Here is a 17,766-nt window from a genome sequence, read left to right as displayed (position 1 = left end):
GGACGCTTTGTCGTTGTTTTTGACACTACAAGTCGTCCTTTAGCGTCATATCTAAACATGCTTTATCTAAACGCGCTTGGTCGGGACTATTGGCGTCACTTTTCAATTCAATTCAATTCAATTCAATTTTATTTATAGTATCAAATCATAACAAGAGTTATCTCGAGACACTTTACAGATAGAGTAGGTCCAGACCACACTCTATAATTTACAAAGCCCCAACAATTCCAACAATTACAGTAATTCCCTCAAGAGCAAGCAGTGCGACAGTGGCAAGGAAAAACTCCCTCTTGGGAAGAAACCTCGGACAGACCCAGGCTCTTGGTAGGCGGTGTCTGACGGGCCGGTTGGGGGTGTGATGAACAGTGGCGATAATAGTCACATTAATAATGGAACAGTGACTGGATGTAGCGGGAAGCTGCAGGGTTCAGCCGGAAGAAGCATGACATTGCAGGGCACCGCTGAGCTCGGCAGGGAGTGCAGCAGGACCACGGCGACAGCTGGAACCAGGATCTTGGTGCCAACGTTCTCCAAGGAAATACGCTGGAGGAAAAAACATAAGGACTCCGGGGAGTAAACTCCCCAGAAGCTAGGATTAGTAACAAGCATTTCTGGGACTGGATACACACAAATAGTAATAGTAAAAGTAATAGAAAGGGAGAGGAGAGAGCAGCTCAGTGTGTCAAAGGAAGGAAGGAAGTCCCCCGGCAGTCTAGAACTATAACAGCGTAACTATAACAGCGTAACTAAGAGAGACAGGTCATAAGGAAAGGTAGCTTTTTCGGGCTTAGAAACTCCCCCCCGGATCGGGCTTGGCTGGCCTGCCTCCCTCTACTTTGTTATGTATTATTAGTCTAACAATTATGAAGAGAAGCAGGTGGGCCAGTTAGGTGAACACTGCAACTCCTCACTCCCTAACTATAAGCTTTATCAAATAGAAGAGTTTTAAGTTCATTCTTGAAAGCGATTACAGTTTCTGCCCCCCGAACCCAGATCGGGAGCTGGTTCCACAGGAGAGGAGCCTGATAACTGAAGGCTCTTGCTCCCATTCTACTTTTTAGAGACTCTAGGTACCACCAGTAACTCTGCATTCTGGGAGCGCAGTGCTCTAGTGGGACAATAAGGTATTAGGAGCTCTTCTAGATATGATGGTGCTAGACCATTTAGAGCTTTGTAGGTCAATAGAAGGATTTTAAACTCAATCCTGGATTCAACAGGAAGCCAGTGCAGAGAAGCTAATACAGGAGAAATATGATCTCTTCTCTTAGTTCTTGTGAGAACACGCGCGCTGCAGCATTCTGGATCAGCTGGAGAGTCTTAAGGGACTTATTTGAGCAACCTGACAGTAGGGAGTTACAATAGTCCAGCCTGGAAGTAACAAATGCATGCACTAGTTTTTCAGCGTCGTTTTGAGACAGGATATTCCTAATTTTGGCAATGTTACGAAGATGAAAAAGGCAGTTCTTGAGGTTTGTTGTAGATTGGCATTAAAGGATATATCCTGATCAAAAATAACTCCTAAATTTCTGACAGTAGTGCTGGAGGCCAGGGCAATACCATCCAGAGTAGCTATATCTTTAGATAATGAGGTTCTGAGGTGTTTAGGTCCCAGTACAATAACTTCAGTTTTGTTAGGGTTTAACATCAGAAAATTATAGGTCATCCAGGATTTTATATCTTTAATGCACGCTTGAAATTTAGCTAGCTGACTGGTTTCGTCCGGTTTGATTGACAAGTATAATTGGGTGTCATCCGCATAACAGTGAAAGTTAATTGAGTGTTTCCTAATAATATTGCCTAGAGGAAGCATATATAAGGAGAATAGAATTGGTCCAAGCACTGAGCCTTGAGGAACCCCATGGCTAACTTTAGCGTACTTGGAGGATTTATCATTAACATTAACAAATTGAGATCGATCAGAGAAATAGGACTTAAACCAGCTTAGAGCAATTCCTTTAATGCCAACCAAGTGTTCCAATCTCTGTAACAGGATTGAATGGTCAATAGTGTCAAATGCAGCACTAAGATCTAGTAAAACAAGAATGGAGACAAGTCCTTTGTCTGCAGCAGTTAAAAGGTCGTTAGTAATTTTCACCAGTGCTGTCTCTGTGCTATGATGCTTTCTAAATCCTGATTGAAAGTCATCAAATAAACTATTGTTATGTAGAAAATCACATAACTGATTAGCAACCACCTTCTCAAGGATCTTGGAGAAAAGGGAAGGTTAGATATAGGTCTATAGTTTGCTAAGACCTCAGGATCGAGGGTGGGTTTTTTCAGAAGAGGTTTTATCACAGCTACTTTAAATGACTGCGGTACATAACCTGTTAATAAGGACATATTGATCATATCTAGTAATGAAGTGTATACCACGGGTAACGCTTCTTTAAGTAGCCTCGTTGGGATGGGGTCTAAGAGACAGGTAGATGGCTTTGCTGAGGATATCTTTAATATTAATTGTTGAAGGTCTATAGGATAAAAGCAGTCTAAGTATATGTCGAGACTAGTCGTTATTTCTAGCGACTCTGCGTTTAAAGGTGAACCGTTAGAGGTTGAAGGCAAAAGGTGATGAATTTTATCTCTAATTGTTGTAATTTTATCATTAAAGAAGTTCATGAAGTCATCACTACTCAGAGCTAGAGGAATAGATGGCTCAGTAGAGCTGTGACTATCTGTCAGCCTGGCTACAGTGCTGAAAAGAAACCTTGGGTTGTTCTTGTTTTCTTCTATTAGTGATGAGTAATAGTCTGATCTGGCCTTTCTTAGGGCCTTCCTATAGGTTTTCAGACTTTCTTGCCAATCGAAACGGGATTCTTCCACTTTGGTGGAACGCCACTTACATTCGAGGTTTCGTGAGATTTGTTTTAATTTGCGGGTTTGGGAGTTATACCAAGGTGCTAATTTCCTTTGCTTCATCATCTTCTTTTTCAGGGGAGCAACAGAGTCTAAGGTCGTCCGTAGGCAAGTCGTAGCACCGTCTACAAATGTATCAATTTGAGAGGGACTGAGGTTAACATAGAGGTCCTCGGTTATGTTAAGGCATGACATAGAGTCGAATGCTGTTGGAATATCTTCTTTAAATTTAGCTATAGCACTGTCAGATAGGCATCTGGTGTAGAAGCTTTTATCTAATTTAATATAGTCAGGTAGTCACTTTTGATGCAGTTAGGTTAAGGAAAAGGTCGTGGATGGGCTTACGTTTCCGTGACACGCGGGAGGAACGGGAGGATTGGGTTTAGGAAAAGAAGAACGGGACGGTTGGGTTCAGGATAACAATAACGGGACGGTTGGGTTTAGGAAACGTGACACGCGGGACACGATCCCCAGTCTCCTGGGTGAAAGTCCTGTGTTGTTTGACCAACACAAACAACCTCCCTATGCGGATTTTCGGCCTTTCATACTACTCGCTACCGTAGTCGCTCTCAATGCTACGTCATCTTCAAACCCCGTGTAGCTGCTGCTCTCCCTGGTGCGTTCTACAAACACGCCGAAGGGCGCTTTTTTCTCGTCGCTTCAGACGCTGACAGAAATTGTCCAAACGTCCGTATTTTACGAGTTTGGAGTGAGAACAGGGTTGTCATGTCAAAGTGTTGATTAGTGCAGCTTTAATGACCCAGCGAAGAAGAGGAGCCATGTTCGTAGTGAAAACAGGTCACACATGTGCCTAGGATACAGCAAGCTGCTCCACTGATGATGAAGGGAATTTGTAGATACATTAGTCGAGTGTCTCCATCCAAATGACCTAAAAAGAATAATCCATCAAAGTTAAAAGTTATGTGACTGGTTTTCACTGATCAATAAAGAAGCTGTGCTATTGTTTGTTAATGGAATTATGATGACTCCTTGCTATATAATTGCATATTTCCATCCTCTGATAACAGAATCTGGCTGGGCAAAATGGACAGATATAAGTCTCCATTACATCAACAACTGTCTAATTGGCTGCGGCACAAAATCCTGCTGCTCTTAGGCGCGCGTTTCTATCTATCTATCTATGAATAGAAAACAGTGCTGACAAAGTGCATGCATTGCTTAGCAAACCCCTTCCATGAGTAAATAAATGACAAAAGAAACATTGTCCAGGATCACACAAATAGCAAATCTGCATTGTTTGTTTTTGTACCTATCATCTGTTGCACTGTAATCTACACCACCTCATTATGTTCCACACGGAGGTGATTCCTACCGCTGCTGTTCTCCGTGTCCCTACATTATTGGCCGTGTTTGTTTGTTTCGTGAAAAGAATGAGTATGCGGAGTAGGTAGCGATAAGAATAGCTGTTTTATTATGTGCCACTGCCTTGGTTCTGAATGTGTTATCTGAGGGTGCAGCATGCCACACTAAGCTATGTGCATGTGACGCATGGCTGAGCAGCATTCCTCCTCCTGAGTGGATCGCAGGGCAGAGATAGTAGGAAGGCAAAGCAGCCTGGCTGCTGACAGAGAGGGAAAGAGGAGCAAGAGCAGGAGAGATGAAGGGAGAGAGCAATACCGGGAACATGTAGTTAAGTGGAATGAATTACCCTTTGTTGCAGATAAGATCATTCTGCTTCCCTGGCCGGCATCACTAAAGCGATTTGAGCACAACAAATTCAGCTTATTATGTCTTTGGCAGACCACAGACTCCCTCACTGACATGCAGATAAACATTGGTCCAAGTAATAAGAGACTGGAATATTTCTTTCTTTTGCACATTCGTAATTTTACTTTTACATACAGGATGGAGAGAAGTTTTTGTGGGAATTAAAGTCCACACTAGAGAATGTTGCGGAAGAAGAGGCTAAATGATGGGTCTATGGCTTCTGTGTTCACACGATCGCCCAACTTCCAGCAAGGTTCGTGGGCCCCTGGTCCTGGGGTCTTCTGTGGAATGCACAGACAATGCACACACGCACACGCACACACACACACACACACACACACACACACACACACACACACACACACACACACACACACACACACACACACACACACACACACACACAGACACACAAATACTTTTCACTATGTCGTAACTTCAAAATATGAAAAAGGCAGACCCTTTTCATTTATTTTCTTCTTAGTTCTCTCTTTAGTGTTAAGAAATTGTCAATCTCATCATAAAAGTATGTGTTGAAGTGCTGCAGCCATTGGATATCTGTGCTTATTTGTGTGAGGTATGTTTTCTTTGCTGCGTTCTCTGTAATGGTGTGACGTTCCATTTTACTTACAGGAATCTAAATCATAACGCAATCATCTTATCTCTTTAAACGTTGCTGAATTTTCATCAAAAACATGATAAGGTCACTACTAAATCCAACGAAACATTAGTAGGCCTATATTGCATTTCAAGCATTAAGAATTTAACTGATGGGAAAAGTGAAAGGGTATAAAACTGTAAAAGAAAAAAAAAAAAACGTAAATTCATAGTCTTACACTAATGTCAGACAGCCACAAACTAGCCACACTACTAATAATGCAATGTTGGACATGTTCACATGCAGCCTGTGTGCATCTATAGAGGACATGATGTAGCTAAATGTGAAGTAGCCTACCAGACTTACAGAGTGCACACAGTGGAGCCGCGGCAATGTGGATTTGAAGCAGGAAGTGATGCCTTTTCCTGGTCTGGTCTGTGGATAGTAGTGGCATGGAGCCGGCCCCTCTTTCTAAGATGGTCAGAGATAGGAGCTATTACTGATTGATGGATTGATTGATGGATTTTGTGATCAAGCCTTAATATGCTGTTGACCAAGGCTAGCATGTAATCGTCATGTGAGCGCACATTGGGTTCCTTACCTTTGGTCAGTTAAGACATATACGTAGAGGAAAAGAAAACACACGTAGCAAATACTTTAGTTATTGGACAGAGGTTTGGTAACCCACTAGCCTGGATGCGAGCCGAACTTAGCCCCGCCCACAACATTTGAGGTCGGGAAGTTCACATTCTGACTAGAATCTGGGTATCACCAAGTCAGGCTAGTAACCCACTATTGCAAGTTTAAACCAACTGGATAACACTAAATTAGGCATTGCGTTAGTTCATGCAGGACACAGAAGTTATAGGCCCACTAACTGAATTATCATTCCAGCCAGTCACAACCAATCACAGCCATTTTCACATCAGGCGATCCACTTAAATGTCTCCCTAGTCCTCTCTGCTTCCTGCTAATCCAATGCTGCCTCACACCGCTGCTGCCTGGCAAAGCTTGCCTCTACCACCCCAGCCTCCAACGTCTGTGTTTTGGGTGTCACCATAACTATGTCTTGGATTGGGCCTACTCTTGTGTACAGGGGGGGTCTCAGCAGCGTGCTCCCCGTGTCATCTTAGCATGCGGCTTGGCTGATCCAGGGAGCATCATCAGAACAGAGAATTCATCGCCAAGTATAACTGTATTTCCGTTTGTTGCAATAAATGGTTAAATCTATGACGAGAGTGTTCCTGACTGAAACCATGCTATGCCTCAACCTCACATGTTGCAGACCAAGCCTAGCATGTAGTAATTAGCATGTCATATTTTTTCTTTGTTGTATTTTTGTATGTTGAGCTTGTTTTTTTTAAGCTAGCTATTATCTTCATTGAAAATGTCAGTTAGCGGTAGCCTTTAGCTTGTAGCAAGTAGCTTGTTTTGGACAGACGTTTGGAAACGCAGCGGGTTAAAACAAGGTGCATTGTAATCCCCATAACTTTAGCTAAACATGATAATCCTCACCTTCATTATGTTGCAGGCCAAGGCTAGCATGAAATTATTAGCATGTAGGCTAACAAATGTGATTTCTTTCCTTTGATTAGGTAAGAAACTGTATTTTGCCACTTAAACATAACTTCATTGTCATGCCCTCCTCCCTCTATTTGTTTCGTGTCACTAGCTTGTAGGTAACACAGCAGTTAAATCAACTGCTTCCCAGTCCCTGTGACTTAATAATCAGGTTTTGTGCACTTATAGTAATGAAGCTAAGAGCACACAGAGAAACAGCTAAATATGAGCAGTTTTGTTGTAGCTAACGTCAGCATGTTATTCTGGATTAGTACAAGCACCTTTAAAGAACAGCCCTGTTTTTCAGGAGGAGAACCTGGACCTTCATTTTTATGGCGTCATAAAAGTTCAAATGGCATTGTTCTTAAGCGTCCCAACAAAACTTGCTGACAGAGTAAACCCTACAGAGTCCAACCAAACCAAACGTGATGCTGTAAGCATTCCCCCACCGCTGTATATCATGACCTCTAACATTTTCAGAGCCAAATGAGAGATACATTCTTTCCCCTATGGGCCTATAAGCTCATGTAAACCTATTGTTATACCGCTGATACCCAAGTCATCTGAGGGATACAACAATGGGCTATACATCAGATCTATTTTAGGGTCCCATACCCATATTTTTAAGACCTATGACATATCATTTGACTCTTTATGGCCTTTGCTGGTCTCTGGTTGTGTTGTGTTTTTTCCGCCCATGTGATCTGTGTTAGCCTCTGGCAATAGTCAGTCTCTCACCCTCTCTCTCCTTGCCTTTCACTTCTCCTTTCCTGTTACCCACTAACACACATACTGGTCATCACCAGCGGCGTGCCATGCAGAAATAGCATCAGCCCTCCTCTACCCTCCTCCTTTAGACATAAAACTGTCTCCCTGTCCCTGAACACAGGACCAGCCTTTCATTTTCATCTGCTCTCTGATTCTGACAGAGGGAGACAGGAAGATGTCTTTTCCTCTCCTCTGCTCCTTGGAGGGATGGCTGCTACCATTACATGCCATTTGATCCCACTTGCCAGTTTACTTGATCCTCGGCAACTGGCCTGCTTGGCCCCGCGCGCTTGCCTGATGCTACCAGAGGTGCTGCAGGTGTATTTCACGGGGGCCGGTGCACAGTGGTGCGACTCTCTTACACATGACTGTATGTGTGCAAGTGTGTTTGAACCAAAGCACCTGGCCTACTTTCCTACTATGGCACAGCAAATTAGATACGTTTGCCTGCATGGCGGAGGTAACTGGCGCGCATTCTGTGAATGTCTGTGAAAACTTGAACCTGTTTCTGATTGGTGCATCCAAGAAGGCCTTACTATAACAATACTCTTTAAATCAACTCGAAACCTTGAGAATTTTTTTTATAAATAATATGAGGTGAAATCAATATGACATATTCTTGAATTCCTCGATTTGGAAAAAATAACAGTGAGGCTGTTTTGCCTCCAAAAACATAAATAGAAAACATTTATTATTATGGGGGGCAAACAAAAAGATGCTACAGCCATGCTAGCTGCTCTGTGAGGCTGTACTTAGGCACAGTGGAGCTTTGAGCTAAATGCTAATGACAATGACAATGCTGACATGATTTACCAGGCAAAAGGTTTACCCAGAGATGTATAGTAACGAAGTAGAACTACTTCACTACTGTACTTTAGTACTAAAAAGCTGTATCTGTACTCTACTGGAGTATTCTTTTTTTTCCTCCTACTTCCACTTTTACTTCAGTACATATTTCCGATGAGTTTAATACTTTTACTCCGATCCATTTTTTATGTGCTACATCGTTAACTCGTTACAATTATAAAAATGTTACCAATCATTCCAAACCCACATTATCACTGCCAGAGCGGTAGATGGCTCTGTCACCAGGTTTGATGAAGCTGGCTCATCACTGAGCGAATCAAGCCGTCTCATAAGAAGGCCGCGCGTGCTCCCGTTCTGCCTTTCGCTCTCTGCTGCCTGCCTGCATCGAGAACACTTGAGCTTAGTTAGTATGTTTCGAGATAGAAGAACCAGAAACGCCACCTTCAACAACACCATTCAACTTGGAGTGATTGTGGCGGTGAGGGTGAGGGTGAGGAAGGAGACCACCTCTGGCACTACTTAGAGTCCATGTTTTCATTTGTCGGAGTGAAAGACAATTTATATAGAACAAAGTGCCTACTCTGCCTCCCGAAAGATTGCGAAATAATGGCCTTCAAAAATGTATAAATATAATAAACAAATGGCACGCCGGCTTGAGCTATCAGTAAGCGCTAGCTAACTAGCTACGCGCGGTTCATGACATGCTGCGGTGTTGTACGTTCCTGTCCTTCAGGCTAAACATTTGAAATAATATAAACAATATGATATTCAAACTTTTGACTGCTTTCTTTAATAACTACATAATTTTTACTTTTACTTTCAGTACTTGAGTAGTACATTTTAAAATAAACTACTTGCAATACTTAAGTACAAAAAATTTTGAATAATTTAGTACTTCCACTTAAGTGTGGTGCTTAAAGAGCACTTCTACTTCTAATCAAGTCACTTTTTTGATAGAGCACTTGTACTTTTACTCAAGTATGGGTCTCTAGTACTTTATACACCTCTGTGTTTACCCCATTCTTCATTTTAGTTTAGATTGTTAATGCAACATGTGCAAATTAGCATAAACAAAAGTACCAGACAGATTTATATTTTGAGCTGAAGGCTGCACCAGATGAAAAAGTGAAGGGATGACCAATGCCCTTATGATTCATCCTCAGGGACCATGGATGCCCATTCACAGTCTTGTGGCTCTCCAATAGTAGTTGAGATATTTCAGTGTGAGCCAAAGTGACAGACCGACATTGCCGTGCAGCTAGTGTGGCAGATAGAAACTATACCAAACAGCAGATGTTTAGCTCAGCAAGTTTTCATGCATTAGTCAAAGGTTGAATCACTTCTTTGCTGAAGCAACAGAGATGAGGACATTTATTCATATGAAAATGCCTGGGATTTTGAATTTTATTCAAACAGGCTTGAATCTTATGGGAGGATTTGTTCCTTCCGAGCAGCATGTGCAGTTGATATTGCAAAAAGCACAACATGTAAATCTAGGACACACCGTAGCCCCAGGATGGAGAAATTAAAGTCAAATCAGAAAAAGGGAATATACATCTTCTTCTTATTTGTGTTCCCAAACATCTTCCGCTTACTGGAGGTCTTTGGATCTGTGGAAATCTGTTTCATATCTTTCATAATCTATTTTTTTTTCCATTCTTGGCCAAATCTGAAATTCCTGCTGTCTCAGGGTGGACCAAGAGTTCCCAGTGCAAACCATTAAGACGCTTCAATTCCGATCCGCTAATATCTGCCGGCCTTCGCCAGGTCAGCTGTCTGAATGCTCCGGGCTTTCAGTTCACTTGGCTGTGGGATTTGTGTAGGTGCTTAACCTTTGACAACAAACTTGTCTTAGAGTCGCTGTCACACCACTAACAGCAGAAAACTGCCCCCAACTCGGCAGTAATAACACCCTCGGGATTTCTTAGCACCTTTTCCCTTCTCTGTCAACACTCAGCAGCTGCCAGCGCGGCTCAAATATCCATCAGCATGGCTGCAATAATGCAATATGAACCCCAGCTGACTGATCGGCTAGCACAGTGCCATAACTGGCCCTCAAATGGGGGCAAATGATATAATCAGACAGCCTGTGGGATCGGTTTTCTTTGACCCTCGTGGTTGTCATAACTAGCTCTTGTTCAGCAACAGATACTCATTAGGGTCATAGCTTGTAACTAAAACCTATTGTATGCGTATTGTAATGAAGCCTTTTTGTGGGCGATGGAAAGACTGAATGGTCCTAATAACTAGTCTTGGTGACCAGATACTTACAGGAGGAAAGCTGATCCGCTGCACGGTCGACCGAAACATCACATGCCTGCAAGAAGAGGAGAAAAGACACAGGGTGGAGTGGCTGTCAAAAAAAAAAAAAAGAAGAGAAAGAAGAAAAGAAATGAGGGGAAGAGTGAAGAAGAAAAGAATAAGGCCATGCATGATCAGAGGCGAGAAAATGAGAGAGCAGGTTTGTGATTGCTCCTCCGTCTTTGTGCTGTGAGGAGATGTGAGAGGGAAGGAGAAGCTGTATGAAGGGGAAGGATTCGGCGATCAAGGGTTGATTCATGGCTTGTCTGCTCCGCTGTGATCTGAGAGTTACAGAGAGGCTGTTTATCGAGGGCTTACTTGCAGGGAATCTTCTCCACTGGTTTCGCTGTCACATCATAGTCGCACGGTGAAGTGTTTATATGCTGGCACAAGGAATAAAGATAAAGAAGTGTTTAAATATCTATGTCAGTGTCGGCATGATTTTTCATTTTTTTTCGCCTGCTGTGTTCTATCTATACAGGCTATGGCTGTGTTCCATCGCCAACAGCTGGCTTGTATTTCCAACCCATTTTGTGTTTTCAGTTAGTCTGCTGCAGCAACTGCACCTACTGTACCATGATGATAAGTTAAGTTACAGCGTAAAGCTAAGGAATGCATGATTAAATCAAGGTGGTGTAGAGGGCTAAGAGTTAACAACACGTCATGCTAAAAAAAAATCTAACGCCGCCTTCACACCGGCACTTGAAATCAGCTCCGTAATACGCAACGCGCCCCTCAGCGGACGTCGTACTACACCGCTGAAAAGAGTCGGAAGCGAGTAGAAAAAGAATGGCGGAGAGACTGGAACGACTCATTCTGTCAGTGTCCAATTCTCTATGACCTCTCATCTGAGGGCTATAGAGATATGAACAGAAAGGCTGCTGCATGGAGAAAAGTTGACATGTCAGGTCGGTTAAACGTGATATAGCGATATAATGTCAATAGTTCGATGTCTGTTGCTAACCAACTTAGCCATAGCGGGTATCCTGTGCATTGTTTCTGCACGGAAGAACTTTTCTCATACTCCAAAATGAATCGATCTTTTACCCCTTTCTACAATCACACACTAATGTTTTTTTTATTAAAAGTTAAGAATTCCGATTTGTTTATCAGTACCATAGCAACGCTCACTTCCGCTCGGATTGTCGCATAGGAAGCGTCCGTTGCCTGCCGTACGAGTTCAACTTTTTTAACGCATCCGGATGACCAACGGAAACCGATTTCTTTTCACACCGCACTCGTTCGCATCGGTTCCGACCCATTCGCATGCGGTCTTGCGAATCTACATAGGAAATGAATGACTTCTGGTGGTTTGGCAGTCGTATCTACTGTGCCAATGTGAAGGCGGCGTTAATATAATGTAAATAACAATGTAGCTTTTTTTTGCCGTTGGTGTAATAACTTCATCGCTGTCGGGGGAAAACTGTTGTTTTTCAGGAAATGGAAAAAGGCTCATTTGAAAACATTTTATTGTTCGAAAATCGCCTCGGCACTGTTTATAGATCCCATGACCTGCTGCTTTTTGGATGCTTTTATATAGACCTTAGTGGTCCCTAATACTGTATCTGAAGTCTCTTTTATATAGACCTTAGTGGTCCCCTAATACTGTATCTGAAGTCTCTTATATATAGACCTTAGTAGTCCCCTAATACTGTATCTGAAGTCTCTTTTATATAGACCTTAGTAGTCCCCTAATACTGTATCTGAAGTCTCTTATATATAGACCTTAGTGGTCCCCTAATACTGTATCTGAAGTCTCTTTTATATAGGCCTTAGTGGTCCCCTAATACTGTATCTGAAGTCTCTTTTATATAGACCTTAGTGGTCCCCTAATACTGTATCTGAAGTCTCTTATATATAGACCTTAGTGGTCCCCTAATACTGTATCTGAAGTCTCTTTTATATAGACCTTAGTAGTCCCCTAATACTGTATCTGAAGTCTCTTATATATAGACCTTAGTGGTCCCCTAATACTGTATCTGAAGTCTCTTTTATATAGACCTTAGTGGTCCCCTAATACTGTATCTGAAGTCTCTTTTATATAGACCTTAGTGGTCCCCTAATACTGTATCTGAAGTCTCTTTTATATAGGCCTTAGTGGTCCCCTAATACTGTATCTGAAGTCTCTTTCCCAAAATTCAGCCTTGGTGCAGAATTACAGCCACTAGAAAAAAAAAAAAAAAAATAAGACACCTTATCTCGTAATTACTGTTATGAGAAAAAAATCTCGTAATTATGAGAAAAGATCTTGTCATTAATTTACGAGATAAGGTGTCTAATTTTTTCTTCTTTTGTGAACGCAGTACGATTCCGTACTAATAGCATTGATTTATGAAAAGAATTAAAATTATGAAATATGGAGATACGAGGTATCTGACTGACAGCGATGACTTGTTTCATTATTGACTGGATACGACACCGCAGACTGAACCCATTTTTTGGGGGGCAAGTAATAATGGCATAACATGTTTAGGATTGTGGAAAATCTGACTGAGAAAGAAAGAAAATAAGGGTATTTTTCAAAATGGTGAACTCTTTCTTTAATATTAGGTCATGTGATATGGTCATAAATAAACCCCACCTTGTCCCTGACGCCCAGGGTGACGATGTTGGGCCGTGGACAGTTTTTGAAAGAGTAGGACGCCTGGTGCTTCAAGACCTCCTGGATGGAGTCGATGTAGTCATACGCCCCAGGGAGAAGCAAATCCCCCTTACGTACGCCCAGAGGGTGGGCTTTTCTGCCGACGCCTTTGAACCCGTAGGTCTTCCTCACCGGGTTCAGTTCAGCCTCTTCGAGGAAGTCGCGGATGTGATAGACACCTGGGATGGGTGTGTCCTGAAAGAAGGGCGAGAGAAGTTTAGGGAATGTGTTAACACATGGCTTGGTGCGCCGACACTTTACTGTATTGTTAGCATGTTGTTCGTCTATATCCACGACGTTCCACTTCCGGGTTTATGGCGGTGCTGCCGGAAATTCCGCCGGATCGCGCTCTTTTTCTTTTCGGTCCGAGGTCCGTTACCTTCCGCTTTCTTTGTGTTGGAATTTTAACTCCAACACAGTGGATTTATGAGCACTGTTTGAATTATGGAGGGTATTGGGGGGATGGTCTGACCCTCCAGGATGAGACTTGGACCCTCCCAAAGTGTATGAAAATAATAGTTTGGTGGGGGGGTACTGAAAAACAAAATGTAATAAAATATAATGTTAGCCTATCGAAAATTGTATGTATTTTTTATTTTATTTAACCTTTATTTATCCAGGTAAGTCGATTGAGAACAACTTCTCATTTGCAACGACGACCTGTCACATTCACACAATTCCACATTCATACCTATTTAAATGCAGTATTACCATTACATACCAACAATTCAGGAAATAATCTAATGAAATACGATTTTCAAACCCTCCCTCCCCATTGGGCTGTACCATTTCTCTGGTACGTTCAGACTGGGTTCTTTGCTATGGTTCTTCGATATCGCGTCACTAGCTGTCAAGGCCTGGTGTGTGGGCGAAATTAAGAGTAAGTGGCTTAATCAACTTTAATCTCTACCTATGGTTTATGGTCATGTATATCATCAATACACAAGTATGGTGGAAATACTGACAAACTAAAACAAATGCACAGTGTAGGCTGCAAAATGAATGCCTGATACCAATGGGTTTACAGGCGGTGGCCTTACATTTGTCCAATATTTCACTGCCTTTGTAACATAGCGATAGCCAACCTTTGAAAAACGTTGAGTAGCAAGATTAGCTATGGTTTAACCGGAGGTCTCCCTTCCACTCGGCGGCCACGACCATCGCTGCTGCTTAGCTTAAAAACGTTAGGCCTACAATCACACGCCGTAGCGTAGGTTTAATGAGACGGTTTATCATTTTGTGCAATTTCATTCTTAATGTCTTAACAAGAGGGAATCTGCACTAATATTTAGGGAATTCCGCGTATATATTATTGGTTCTCATGTGTTTAAGCCTATATAAAATGGAGAGTGATGTCACCAGTCGAAATAGCTGTACCCCTCCTAAAGTGACTGGGTATTTAGCTTATTTTAGCCAGTGACGTTGACTTTGCTCTTCATGTAGTCTATATCCACAACGTTTCATTTTTGGGATTGCTCTGGTGCCACTGGAAATTCCGCTGGCCAGATCTCCGTTACCTTCCACTTTCTTTGTGTTGTAATTTTAAACTCCGGTGGATTTGTGAGGACTATGGTTAACTGCTCCTCAGATCTCTGCAGGGTAAATCCAGACAGCTAGCTAGATTATCTGTCTAATCTGAGTTTTCTGTTTCACGACTGAAACAACTTTATGAACGTTGTTCCACCAAAACAAGTTCCTTCTCCAGACTATTTTGCAGATGACAACGGCATCTCGAATTGTAAATTGATTGGTTTAAAGAAATGCCAATAAACCAGAGCACATTTCTCTCCCATTCCGGAAGCCAATTTTTTTTTCCTACTGTATGGCCACGCCAAGACCCGCCCTTCAATAGCAGCTCGATTGGTTGGGGTTAGGCATTGACCTCGAGTGGTAAGTGGACCTATAGCCGATTGGTCAGGGGATAGGACCTGTACAAATCGGGTTACGTTACCTTGCTTATGCATGGACACCTGACCAATAGTAGTGTGTGAATGCTACTGAAGGGCGGGTCTTTGGCGTGGCCATAGTAGGGGAAAAAATGTGCATCCCAGAATGCTGTGTGGACTATAGCCAGCCCCTCCTCTGCAGCTCTGTGGAGGAAGGTCTGGCAAAGCGAGGCTAGCATGTTGTAGCCATTACTGGACTGTTGGCCGTAAAATCAGCTCTAGCAACTGGAACACTAGCATTGTTAGTGAAACTCTTTTTATGAGGGTTTAACTTTTTTATTAGTTATTTCTAATTAGGGCTGCAACTAATGGTTATTTTCATTGTTGATTAATCTGTTGATTATTTTCTTGTTTAATTGATTAGTTGTTTGGTCTAGAAAATGCCAGAAAATGGTGAAAAATGTGGATCAGTGTTTCCCAAAGCTAAAGATGACATCCTCAAAGGTCTTGTTTTGTCCACAGTTTACAGATACTCAGTTTCAGCTCTGAGTTTCAGGAGTGAAGAAAATAGAAAATATTCACATTTAAGAAGCTGGAATCAGATCATTTTTATTTTTTATATAAAAAATGACTCAAACCAATGAATCAATTATCAAAATAGTTGGTGATTAATTTAATAGTTGACAAGTAATCGATTAATCTTTGCAGTTCTATTTCTAATCCTTATTTTAGAATGCAACCAAATTTTATGGGAGGATTATTAAGCAATATCTTGGTGATGGTACAAAAATGTAATAATAAAATTCCTGTTTCTATAAGCAGAGTGAATAAGTATTCCATAAATGTACTGTACTGTACAAACAAGCCATAATTTCAGTAAATGGAGCCTGAGAGCTGGGATTACATTAAGATAAACTGATAATTAATTAGGTCTATGCATTATTACCACAAATGCACTGTAAGGCACTTAGAGACTGGATTCACTGCAGTGTAAGTGTTTGAATTTATTTCGGGCAGACAGCACACTTTGGACACAGACAATGGGATAGTGCTAAAATCTACTGTATTTACACATGAGCTAATGTGCCGGTTGTTCGGGCCTGGACAGAAGTCAGTGGAGCAGCCTCTGGTCCGTAGACAGGCTATGAAACCCTACTGCATACAGCATGACACCTACTTTCAGCGTTCCCAGCCACCAGCTCCCCCGGCCACACAAGTCCACCTTGTCATCACCCTGCAGATAAGAACAAGACACAGTAGGTCTCCACGTGTCATCTCGTTCTTTACTAGTCCCGCATGTCCTCATTAACCACACACAGATATGAGGGCTGTAAAGAGCCTTACCTTATCTGTTTTATTACCACCCCTGGACATGTCACTGACTTTAGAGACAGCTTTGTTTTTCCATGTGGCAGTATCCTGCACTGTACTCATTGTCGCTCACTATCCGCTCGACTGGAGATCCAGTGACACCTGACCACCATGAAAACTGTGACTGTTACTATAGCAGCGACTCCACTATCGATCAATATTTAAACAAGCTGGCCTAGCGGAGGGCTAAGTTTAGACTCGCCGACTAGTTTGACTCAGAATAAGCAGCACCAAGCAAGGCAAGCCAGCACCAAGGTACATACTGTAGCCTACATGCTGCAGTTAGTTACTTAGTCCTCATTATCATCCACCCACCAGCATGGGATATTTGGAGAGATACTGTGATATTAATTAGAATATACAGATCAAAAGTTGCCATTACAGTGCAAGACAAAACAGGATTACATGTCAATTGCCAAGCTAGTGTCCAGCAAGGACCAACTGGGGTGAGACATGAGGAATGAGGAATGTTCCAATTATAACTTTTTTCTATCCTTTGACGTTAGTTAAATAAGAGAACATAAAATAACGTTTTCATCATTCCGCTTGTTCTGAGTACCGTTGGCACCGACAGTGTAGACATGGTGTGTGTAAGTGGTCGATGGACTGCATTTATAAAGCGCTTTTCTACTCTCAGCGGCCACTTAAGGCGCTTTACAACACAAGCCGGCCCATACACACACATTCACACACACGTTTATACAGAGGTGGCCGAGGCTACTGGGTGTAGTGTAGTTCTGAATATCTAGGATGAGTGGGTTCTTGAAATAAGGCAATTAAGGAACATTGCAGGTTTTAAAGTGTGATACTTACCTCTCTTCTCTCTGTTTGAAGTTTTAAGTTTCTTACCATTTGTGGTATACTAGGCTGGAGTGTAAGGTACAAGCACACAAACACACACACACACACACACACACACACACACACACACACACACACTTCGGCTGAGTTCCAAATTGCATACTTTTCGTTTTACTTTTAGTATATACTGCAGCTGCCCTTACTAAGTATCCACTGTTGCATGCAGTATGCATGCAATTGGGATATACTATTTCTTCATAACGTCTCCATAACTTGAACTTTAACACTTTTGCTCATACATGCTGCACAAAGGATTATGGGTTAGAATAGCCAGAAAAGAATGCCGGCTTGCATGCATGGATCTACTGTATAATACAACCTGGATACAGCATTCGAGGCGGAGCCCTGTTCATTCCTACGAGCGTTGCTCAGTAGCGCATGAAGCCAAAAAA

General features: G+C 42.1%; 1 protein-coding gene across 1 annotated transcript; it reads right to left on the bottom strand.

The window, feature by feature from the left end:
- Nucleotides 1-4,619: 4,619 nt before the first annotated feature.
- On the bottom strand, nucleotides 4,620-16,576 carry stpg4 (sperm-tail PG-rich repeat containing 4). The gene is made up of 7 exons (XM_028604129.1): nucleotides 16,487-16,576; nucleotides 16,320-16,376; nucleotides 13,197-13,559; nucleotides 10,934-10,998; nucleotides 10,586-10,631; nucleotides 5,537-5,650; nucleotides 4,620-4,862 (listed from the first exon to the last, which is right to left on the bottom strand). Exons 1-7 carry the CDS (start codon nucleotides 16,574-16,576, stop codon nucleotides 4,755-4,757), a joined length of 843 nt encoding a protein of 280 aa, XP_028459930.1. The 3' UTR covers nucleotides 4,620-4,754.
- Between the last annotated feature and the right edge of the window lie 1,190 nt (nucleotides 16,577-17,766).

The sequence above is a fragment of the Perca flavescens genome, chromosome 17 (assembly GCF_004354835.1).
Source record: "Perca flavescens isolate YP-PL-M2 chromosome 17, PFLA_1.0, whole genome shotgun sequence".
Taxonomy (NCBI): Eukaryota; Metazoa; Chordata; class Actinopteri; order Perciformes; family Percidae; genus Perca; species Perca flavescens.
The sequence above is the reverse complement of the archived record's forward strand: the minus strand, read 5'-3'. Positions and strand labels throughout refer to the sequence as shown.

What these genes read in the sequence shown, in the direction of transcription:
- stpg4 (XM_028604129.1), bottom strand. Translation starts at nt 16,576, where the DNA reads ATGAGTACAGTGCAGGATACTGCCACATGGAAAAACAAAGCTGTCTCT. An exon ending in GTGGAGAAGATTCCCTGCAA is followed by an intron (nt 10,632 to 10,933) that starts GTAAGCCCTCGA and finishes CTCTTCTTGCAG; the next exon opens with GCATGTGATGTTTCGGTCGA. An exon ending in AGCGGATCAGCTTTCCTCCT is followed by an intron (nt 5,651 to 10,585) that starts GTAAGTATCTGG and finishes TGACCATCTTAG; the next exon opens with AAAGAGGGGCCGGCTCCATG.